The 11,180-nt window shown below is 42.4% G+C and overlaps 1 protein-coding gene across 1 annotated transcript in view; it reads left to right on the top strand.

The window, feature by feature from the left end:
* SERTAD4 (SERTA domain containing 4) overlaps positions 1-6,028 on the top strand; it is a 7,635-nt gene extending 1,607 nt beyond the window's left edge. Inside the window, exon 4 of the mRNA XM_069852855.1 lies at positions 3,026-6,028. Coding sequence (XP_069708956.1) covers positions 3,026-3,754 — 729 coding nt within the window. The 3' untranslated portion in view covers positions 3,755-6,028. The remainder of the gene's footprint in view (positions 1-3,025) is intronic.
* Positions 6,029-11,180: the final 5,152 nt, after the last annotated feature.

The raw sequence follows: 11,180 nt of genomic DNA, 5'->3' as shown, positions 1-11,180 counted from the left end.
GGACAAGGTGCTGAGGGACATGGTTTAGTGGTTGATGGGAATGGTTGGACTCGATGATCCGATGGGTCTTTTCCAACCTGGTGATTCTATGATTCTGTTCTATGATTCTATGATTGTTTCATTGTTGTTGAATTGCTTAAGAAGCAAAGGCTTTTCCTCAGTTACAACAACTGTAAATGGAAACGCTGAGAATAACTTCCTTTTTCGGATTATTTTGTTATTAGATAGTTTATGTCGTGTTTACAGAAACAGCTCTGTAACAGCCTTTGAACAGCAGGAACGAAGAATGTAAATAAAAAGGGCCCACGATTCCCCACTTCATTCAAAACTTTTTCCAGGGGAGGAAATAGTAATAGGTTCCATGTACCCCAAATGCATTACAGATCCTCTAGAAAAACAGAAGGATTTGGAAAGTGAGTAGAAGCTCCTTCAATATTTAATCCTGTTTATTAAAAAGCTAATAACTCCAAAAGAACAGATTAGTAAATGAAAGAATATTTTTTAAATCACAGCTGTCAAGGGAGGGATTAGATCAAACCTTTCCTAGGCCAGTGAATAAAAAAATTGAAATCTGACTTCTTAAAGAGAGATTTTATGCTCTCGTTCACTAAGGGCTCAGTTCACTACGGGATTGAATGCCTGGAGGTGCGCGCTTAAGGTTAGCTCATGCCTCAAGACCCCATCCTTGCCTTGCTGGATCGTAACTGGCCCACGGCAATCCAGTGGTACCATTGGCAACAGAGAAGACATAATATGATTAAAACACGGCTTATGGGAGGCAATAATACCACAAGAGCCCCAGAGACAGCAAGCTGAACCAGATCAAGATGCAGAGCAAGTTTATACATTGTCTTTACCTGCATCGCAGAAGCAGCCCTCTGAGGCGCGAGGAGAAGCGAGTGCCTCATCCCCACCACAGACACTGGATGGGGAGCTCTGCCCAGTGGGATCCTGTTTCTCTAGAGGCATTTCTGCAGAGGAGAAGCAAGCAGTAACACTGAGCTCACTTCCCAAGGACCTTAGAGTAGCCAAATAAATTTTCAGCTACAAATAGCGTTGGCTTGAAGTAAATACCTGACTGGGAAGGTGAAAAACTGTCCCGCCGTTAATCCCAGAAGGTGTCTGGTCTGCTGCCAGAGCAATGAATAATTAGCACCGAGGGTACTGAAAAATGTGCTCTGGTTGATGAGCCTGTCTCCCACATGTCACATTGGTCTCTGGTTTCAGCCAGTTTTTTTCTTGGCTAGATTACTGGATTTTTGTATCAGTGATTGTTTTCCTTGCAAAGAGGAGGAATAGTTACTTATCCCTCTCTATTAGCATAAAAGCCTATTGCAGAAGCATTGGTAAGATAGACTTGTCCCAGGCATCGTTTTGTGCTGTCACAGAGATGTATCATGTCAGAAACCCTGGCTCACCAGTTTCTTCTGTTGAGCACAAATGTGATTTGTACTTTGCAACACTGAACTCTGGGGAAGGGAGGATGCCCGCCAGATTGCTTTGAATTTCTTACCCCTGCTGCCCAGTAAAGAGAGAGTTATGTTCTGAGAGGGCTGTTGGCAAGCATTTGTAGTAGAAAGCCTTCGACAACTTGTTCCTACTGGTGGCCCTCCGGGACACATCTCCATGAGGATCATAGTTCAAGGCTTACTGGTTTGCTCCAGGCTTTTATGGCTTCACTGACTATTGCTGCAGCAGGTAGAAAGGGCACAAATTAACCTATAGGCTTAATATAATCTAAAATGAGACATTTTATTATAGAAAATTACTCATTCTAGCAAAGAAGAGCTTCAGCTGTGAACTCACATGAAAGCATGGCCAATTTTCATTTTTACGAGGCACTGCGCTGCTTCTAAGCACTGCAGACAGGACCAGGCTGTGGAAAAAGCTAGAGGGCTGAGGAGAGCTGAATGAATGTGAAAAGCAGCTGTGCTTTAAGCTCTTTCAGTCCTCATAGCTACGACTTCCACTCTACAAAAATGCTGTAACCATGTGGGAAAGGGAATGATCAAGCCACAGATGGGGGGGATTTAGAGCAGTCCCTCTTTGTGCTGTGCTGCTCTCCTCCTACGCAAATCAAATTCTTACTAAAAATGAAAATTAGTTAATACCGCTTACAGTAGCATGTATTGCCCCCCTCTTACTTGGATTCCCAGGGTAGCAATTACAGCACAGAATCTGGGGCCTCCCGGGGGCAGTAACCTGCTCATGCTGCCAGTGCTGAGAAAGGGAGTCCTGGAAGGACCATGTAAGGGAGAACAAATCTGTGGATGTCGAGCCAGGATTTCTGCAAATCCCTATCCTGTCTTTGTTTCCTGACCTTGTCCCTGTCTATCTGCATTCCCACAGGTCCTGTAGAGCACAGGGTGTAGTACACAGGCCAACAGCTGCTCTCCAGATGCTGTGATGCTTTGAGAAGAGTTTCTCCCTGCCTCCCTCTCTGCATGCACTTTTGTGCACGAGAGCATTATAGGAAGCTTGGCAAATTGAGACCTCCTTGCTGGAGGGCCTCTTCCACTGGCACTGGATGAAATGCTCCAACACTTGCTGCGTGAGGCGATGGCTGCTGGCTGCGTCTCACAAACCTTGAGGCTGCAGGAGGGGAACTTCACTTGGCTTCAGAGCTTTGTAGAAGCCCCACGGGGGATGATGGAATTGGGTCCGTTTATATCAAAAAGATCCCAGCCATCACTGGAGCAAAACTGCATAACAGTTTTATGTTTTAACCCCAAATGCAAGTAAAGAGCCAGATCTGTGCGTCTGGATTTTGTTCTCCCTTCCTGGATTTGTGCCATGCAATTGCCTCAGCAACTTACCTCCTAAACCTGAGTGAGTGCTGTAGCCAAGAAAAATCAGATCCCCAGCTACATGCATGTGCAAAATGAAAAGGCAGTTTTAGGTGCCTCAGAAAGAGAATGAGAGAAATGGTGGCACAGGGAGTATACTTTGCTTCGTTTTCTTTCTCCTTGCCTGGAACAAACCTGTTTGCCTTCAGTTCCATATGTTGTGTCTTTTGCATTTTCAGACAATCTCCGTGTTTGAGGAGCGGGCCCATATTCTTTACATGTCTTTGGAAAAGCTGAAATTCATTGATGATCCTGAAGTCTACCTGCGAAGATCCGTCCTCATCAACAATCTAATGAAGAGAATCCACGGAGAAATCATTATGCAGAATAACTGGTGCTTCTCTGCCTGCTCCTTCAATGGCACCTCACCACAAGAGTGGTTTGTGCCTCAGGACTGTCCATACAGAAAACGCCTTCGGATGGCGAAGGAGGAGTATGAGAAGCTCCACACGTGCTGTTTCTATCAAGAGTGTGGCAGTCACTATTTAAATCTACCCTACTCTGTTAGTACTAGTACAGAAAATACTTCCTCCTCTTCTCCCATTTCTTTGCCAAGCTGTTCCCAGCAGGTGGACTATGACATTGGCAGCGGCCCTTCTTATAGGAGTGATAACCAGATACCTGCTAATGAGATATTTGTCACTAACACTAGGTCTCACAATAATCAAGAAAAGGCAAAATTTAATGACGACAAAGGAGGTAACGAACTTGAGCGAGAGAACGTCGCCCTAAACTGTGAACCTGTAAGAGGCACCCAGGCTCTCGAATGTAAAGGCAAATTTTATGACTATTTTGAGACTGGATGTAATGACAAGAGCAACATAAGTGAATCTTGGAAAAAATCCTTAAGGAAAAAGGAGTCTTTACCAAGTAATAAAATGTGCTGCAGCAAAGGAAGTAAAATATGAGGCATCTTTCTTGCTCTCTTGAAGCATGTGCAGCATGTTTGTTCGTCTATCAAATTTTTATTTTGAATTGATTTTTTTATAGTTTTCTACAAATGATACAATCATGCCACAAATGTTATACATAGTTTTAAATGACTGGAGATTGGATTGCGTAAAGTATCTCTATAATGTGCATCAACGGGCTATTTATAAATATGGAGACTTCATAAAGAACACAGTTGCGTTGCTGCTTAGCACTATAGTCTGTGCAGCTATGGAGTAGCTTTCATTACTGAAAATACCGATCAGCCAGATGGGGAAACCATATTGCTTTCTATATCCCTGCCCCCAAGAAGTCTGCCATTAATTAAGAAGAACCTCCATTATGTTTACCAAGGAATTAGAAGTCTGGTAAACAAATTGATGCTACCAGCAAGGGTGATGTGCTCCTTGTAACTCAGTGTTTGTTCTGACAAAGGACTGTCTACATGGACTGGGAATAAACCATCCTTACATTTTGTACTGATACTCTTGAATTCCTGGATTCAGTGTCTTGTTCAACTGACAAAATAGGACATAGCATAAAGAAATAACCTGTTTCTGGAATCTTAATCAGAAACACAACATGCAGCTCAAGTACATGCATGTTTTCACCTCGGCTGTAAGAACTAATGAGGCTTGTTGTTACACAGGACAGGTTTTCTTTTGGTGCCTTACTTTTTGTCTTAATTTTTGCCAGCGTGAAAATTAAGTATAAATTAGTGATACAGCAGGGATTTAACCTAAGCAGAGAGAAAAAAAAAAAAAAACCACGAAAAACCCAAACCACAGGGTGAATCAATATTATTAGAAACCTTTAACCTTTGAAGTACTGAGTTCAACTTCCTATTCAAACATCTCTGTTCTTCCTTTTTGATGCTCAATTGCTTTTTGATTTGCCATCCTTAGGAAGGGATTTAAGAAACAATAGAGAGATGTCTCTTGTAAACAAGCATTCGGATGCTTGAGTGTTTCTATGGCAACTGTCTGTTGCTGGGGCTCTTTTTTTTTTCCTTCTTCGTATAATGAAGTTCATGAACCAGTGGCATGTTTTATACTATATTCTGTTTCACATAATTTCTCTTTTTTAGATTGCAAAAGCATGCGGGAATTTTTCTATGACTTTTGCAGTTGATTTAAAAAAGACAAGAAAAGAAAGCAAAAAGCACAAAAGTAATCAATGATGTGGCGATAAATGTGATTTTATCTGAATGAATGTAAGGAGTTTAATCTAAAAAAAAAAACATTTTGGAGAAATGAGTTGAGATTTCAGTGGCTAAGGACAACTTTTAGTCACGCCAAGGTAGACTGTTTGCAAAAGTGTGCTGTTTAAAATGCCAAGAAGACATTATTTTGTCAGGGTTGGACCCAGAGTATTTTGAGTCTTAGATCCACCAAATTTGTAAGTTCCCACAGTCCCCATAACAACTGACAGGATGTACTTGGCTAAATAGCCACATCCAAGCTACAGCTGACTTGTAATAGCTGACTGTTGCCACAGCATCATGCATCCAAGTGACATCTTCTCCACTTGGTTCTTACCCAGAGGATGAAATTCACCTCTGTGCTGGGGCAGCGGCCGGCTTGGTGCAGGGCATGAGAGTCCTTGAGGAAACATCACCCTGGGCTTTGGAGGGTTGGCATCGGAGTCAGCCAGGTCTCTGGGTCAGAGACCTCCCACTCAGGGTGTCATGGGTTCAGCCTGAGTCCTCCGGGGCCATGGTTATTTTGGGTTAGTGTGCACACCCCACAGTCACATTTGCAGACTGGACAGTTTTCATGACTAAGCCCAGTGGTCACAGGAAAAAGCTCCCACCGAGCCACAGTGACCACAAAGAGAGGACATAATCCAATGATAACCTTTATGCGGTCAGGTGAGTTGGAACTGACGAGTTTGTAAGGGTTATCATTGTGAAGAATGACAAATAAAGAAAGTATAAATCCCACCTGATTTCTCCAAGACATAAGCTTTTTATTAATAATAATAATAATATTAAATATAGATCTCATTCATACAGTGTATGAGTAGGATCATCATTTAGACATTTGTCCACAAGGACCAACTTTTTAAAGAAAACTGATTTTTCTTGTGCTATACCCAGATAGTCTAGTAATGTCTGCTCTTTTCCAATATTTGATAAACACTTGATGTTTAAGCTTAAATACTAGATGCTTGTATACTAATGTGTTGTTGTAGTAAAGTGAAATTTCCTTGATATATATTTATTAAATTGACCAAAATTCATTTTAATTTTACCTCTCCAATGGCTATTGGGTCCTTTCCTGCGTGTTCCCCTTCCTCATCCAAGGAAATGCCATTTAATCAAACTACTTCTTGCTGAAGTGGTTCGGCTACAGTTGACTGCACACCTCAAGTTGAGTCTGGGACTGAGGTCAGCCTTTTCAGGGTTTCAGAAAAATTTAGCACAGGCTGAGGGTGCACTGAGAAGCAACAGATTTCTTTGCATGGTCAGCCAAGGATAACGCCTACCCAAATGCTGGCCAAGGCACAAATCAGCTAACACTTTTGGGAGGGCTGCAAGCTTTTCGATCCCAAGGGGTTCCTTGGGTTTCAAGAGCAAGCCTGCACATAAAACCGTTGCAGAGCTTACTGAGGTGAATTTGCACCAGCTGAAGTGGTGGATCAGCAGAACCCTCTGTACACTCTGGCCTTTCCAACAGCTTCTTCAGTTCCAGGGACACCTAAAAATTAACCTCTTACAGCTATGGAGAGTCATACTGAGTATCATCAGGGTCTGTAAGGCATGAAATGTCATTTAATTTATGAAGGCTGGCCCAAGGAGAAGTGGTCTTTTCTTCCTTTCTCTGTACCCTGCTTCACAAAATAATGGAAAATACTGAAAGTAGGTGTGTTGGATTCAAGAGGCCACTGGGTTAACCCATTTCCTTCAGAAGAGACAGAGGTATTTCATCTTAGAAAGGGGAGTTGGAAACACCCTTCTCCAATTGCCAGAAATGCAATAGACAAGATTTCCAACCTGGGCTAGGCTGAATGGATTTCATGGTTTAAATTTGGTTTGATTTATGGCATGTGAAGAGTGTAAGCCTGATAGGACCTTTCCCCATTGCACATTCCAGTACTAAGGGCATTTTGCAAGTATGACAAATTTTCAAGAAATAGTTCTTCTCTGAAATTATACTAATGCCTTTCATCCCACACGTAATTGCTGAATGAATGCACCTGAACCTGATCCTGGTCTACCTGCCTGGAAGAAGTGTATAGAAGAGCTTCTCCTTAGGGAGATTGTTATACTCTATCGTAAGACACTTTGCTCCTAGAGTGTAACATTTTAAAGTACTGTGCCTTTCAGCAAGCTAATCCCTGCTTATAATGGTACTTCAATAATACATGGCAAACAGCAGCAGAAAAAGATGTTTCTGTTGTCAGTTCTATTTTATTGTCACTAAGAAATGCCACTTTATCTTCAGGATTGCTTTCCACCAGGTAATAAGTTTTCCTTGGAAATATATAGTTCATTTTAGTTGAAAAAACTATGCTCCTTTTTCAAAACACGTGGCAAAATCACATTGTGCTTTGTAGATACTTAATACTTTTGGTAAAATTTTACTATTTTTACTGGATTAGCTAAACTGTTGAAACAGCTTAGCACGGTTACTTAAGCATCCCCAGCACTCAAATACCCTCAGCTGGCACCAATTTGCAATGCCAGCGTAGCAGCTGGCTCCCACAAAGAAAACAAACGCAGGGTGAGCCACAGATAAAGGCTATAACCAGAGGTGTAGCAAATGCAATTGCTGCTTACTCAAGCCAAAAACCTTGATAAAAGAAGTTTCTTAAGTTTTATCACAAAATGAGCTAGCCAGTCACATCAGAGAAAGGCTTAAACCGCTGTGGGGTAAAGGATTTCATCTGGCATTTTATTCAGCGAATGTAACTCTCACGTGGAAGCCTCCCAAAAGGGACCTAATCTTTTTTCATTACCCATCCCTTGCTTTGGAAACTTGGAGAAATGGGCAGCTCTCACTTTCTGGAAGTAACCTTTTGGGCTTCTCAGTACTGGTCTGAGTTTTTCTGCAGCTGCACGAAGCGCCCCAGAGGATTTTCCTGGCAGGGTGTGCAGAGCCTGCTAAAAAATCACAGCCAGGGAAGCGCTGCAAAGGATCTTGCTGGAAATGTTAGGAGATCTGAATCTTCCCCAAGGCATCCCATGTAACAGCCAAGCCGCTCAGTCACAACTACTTGGAATACACAGTAATTTCCTGTGTTTTTTCAATCTCACTTTAACTTCTCTGACAGATGGGGGAAGATGACTAAACCGAAGGAGTTTACAAAAGTTCGTTTTGTGGTGTTTGCAAGCTGTCTCTGTGAGGTCCATCTTGTCTAATATAAACACAGCCGTGGCAGGGTGCCGAGTGCCTTTGCAGCAGAGCAGTTAATCCTGCTACATTTAAGGCTGCTAATGTGAGGTATACCCAGCCGACAGGGTCTGCACTGGGGAGCTGAATGCAATCCAGCCCTGGGACTGGAAGTACTAGGATGCGACCTTCACTCCTCTCCACAGAGAGCATGAAAGAAAGCAGCTGTGGCTGTGAGACTGGGCTGAATTTACCATTCGGGGTCAGTGCCTTTCCATGTCAGGGGGCCTGGGGTCAGGTGTGGAAGGTTAGGTTAAACACCAGGGGAGTAATCATGTGAAAGCACTTGCCTTTGGGGCTGTAGTTGGCCTGTTGTTGCTCTCCCTAGTCTTTAAGACATGGTAAAGCTGCGAATACTCCCTGGGGAAAGTGGAATTTCAGTTCCTTAGCTTTGCAAAAGCAGTGCAGACTGCAAGGTATGCAAAGCTTTCTCACCAGATCCAGCTGAAAAGCCAGGTAGGCAAGTATGTTAACTTCTTTTAATCTATCTTCATGTTTCCCTCTGAGGAATGCAGGGAGTGTGAGGAGAGGTCACAGGTGGGTGGTCTGTGTACTCTCAGAAGTATGCATGCCGAGTGAAAAAAAGATCGAGCCAACAAAAGTCCCAAACCAGGAAGATACCAAACTGGAATAATAACTTCTTTTCCATGGCTAGTAATTTTTCTCAATGAATACAGCATGATTCTCCAAGGTACTGCAGAGAGCATCTAACCTGTCATACTGGGACTGCAGAAAGGAGGGGAATGGTTTGTCTGCTCAAGGTTGCTCCGTGCAGTGCTACCTCCTGCTGTGGCACTTTCTCTGTGGAATACCCTGCCAAGCTCACCTTTCCATACCATGGGCTTTGTCTGTCTCCTGAAACAACTTAAGGCTCTGGCCATTGCAAAGGAAGGTGATGGGGTGGCAGTGGTCAGTGGCTGTGCCTCCTCCATGAGGAAATGGCCCCTAGATATTGTTGCTGCACGTCTCCAGCAAGTTCAGAGGGGACCCCATAACATTGCTTCCACTGTTCACTCACCACCTTATATTTCTAATATAGCATTTTCACTTATGAACTATAACTGGTGGCAAATACTGTCTGGCAGTTTGCTGGTTGATGTTTGAGAGACTTTTTGCAGCTGGGTGACTAGTGATCAGACTCTCGGCTGGCATCAGATGATGCTGGGTTGTTGGTTTTTGGAGAAGTCGTGCCTGGTCTTATCAGCTGACCACCTTCTCCTTTGGTTATTGTTGGTTTTGTCTTCACCACCACCAACAACCTTTCCACTTCATTTTCTTAGTCAGAATGAGTTTCAAATGGCAATCCCTCTCCTTCACCCCATAAAAGTGGGACCAGCTACTCTGTATTTCTCCATTAGAGAAAACTTCTGCCAGTGGGAGTTGAGCAGCAAATTATTTTCAAATCGAGTTTTATTCCCAGGCTCCAAAATAATTTGTGACTTTCAGTATATGTAGGAAATCTGTGCTCTATTCCTTCATCAAACCTAAAAGCCCTTGTAAATAGTTTGTGGTTGTTTTTTTTTAACCTTTATCTATTGCTCTTTAACGGTGTACTTATTTCTGTGAGCAGGCCACACTTACTGGCCACATTCTATAAGCCATACAGCTGCCATGGGGCCATTTATTCCTTTCAATAAAGTAGCGTGGCTTTGGCTTAAAATGCAATTGCCCTTTCTATTTCAAATCGTCAGACAGTGCATATAAATGCAGTGTTGCTACCCTGTGAAGTGTAATGTACTTTCAAATTTGTGTTTTCCCAAAATTTATCTCCTGTGAGTCTGAACAAGTATGCCGAAAGCGACCTGCATGTCTCAATTCCTATGAGTATTGTCATTTTTATTATCCTGAAAATATAGTTTGGCTAATTTCAAATGTTGAGCAGCCTACGTGCTACCTGCAGAGGCTGAAGGCATATTATTCCTTATTTGACCCCTTTCTCTGTGTGACAGATTGAATTCTGTTTTACCAGCAGACTAATTAGTGTAATAGTGGCAAATTTCGTTTTGTGTTTGCTACGAGAAGTAAGGCACAGAGTCTTAATGTAATCCTGAAATGTACAGAATTGCTGCAATACCAAAACTTTAAAATAACCTGTATAGTCATCAAAATTATGATGAAAATCTTAAAATATGCATACAGCATAAGCTGCTGTCAGATCATTTTCCTTATTCTGGATGCAGGCTGAGACGAGGATTTTTATTGTATGAGTTTATCTACCCATTGGAAGCGCATGTTTGCTAATTCTGAGGCTTAAAGATGACAGTGTAATGTCAGCTTTTGAGGTATTTCACTAGTGACCATTATAAATAAGGCATTCAGCTAATGAGCTTGCCCCATGTTCCCAGTGGTCTTCCAAGCCTCTCAAGCTGCCAATGGCCCCAGTAGTGCCTTCCCAGCTGCCAAAGCTCCTTTTTCCTTTTGAATATTTCCATGTGCTATCAATAAAATATCTTTCCAAGCTCTAGAAACACAGGGACAAGCTAAGCTCTCTTTTAACTGAATATCAACATAAATAATAGAAAGGCAACCAGACTGATAATTTTATTCTTTTCATTTTGAATATATGAAATCTTTTTTTATTTTTATTATTTGAGAACTTAATTTAAATAATGCAATCATAGTGTTTTCTGTCTGTCATGAATCTGACACTAGCTCACAAACAATCCTTAGTGATCACATAGTGCTACCCTGGTGGGTGCCAAAATCAGAACCTCTGAGGTTTTACTGGATGTTTTCCCACACTGCTTCATTTTTTGCCTTTGCTCAGAAGTGCTGGGAAGATGCATGTGGAGGGGGAGGGGACCCAAGAGAAAAATGTAAATCATGGCAACCTGACTGTCTAGAGGGTATCACTTTTTAGTTCCTAGCTCATGTCCCCAGCGACAATGAAGCTGCAATATTAAATTGTTTTGTTTCACCTCTCAGCTCGCTTTACAGGTGCCAGAAGAGACACGGCCCCAGCCCTTTGAGCGCAGAGGTAAGGGACCTTGCAGCAGAAAGCTCGCCTAGA

This window comes from Phaenicophaeus curvirostris, chromosome 2, assembly GCF_032191515.1.
Source record: "Phaenicophaeus curvirostris isolate KB17595 chromosome 2, BPBGC_Pcur_1.0, whole genome shotgun sequence".
Taxonomy (NCBI): Eukaryota; Metazoa; Chordata; class Aves; order Cuculiformes; family Cuculidae; genus Phaenicophaeus; species Phaenicophaeus curvirostris.
Note: the sequence above shows the minus strand (reverse complement) of the source record. Positions and strands in the feature narration are given on the sequence as shown.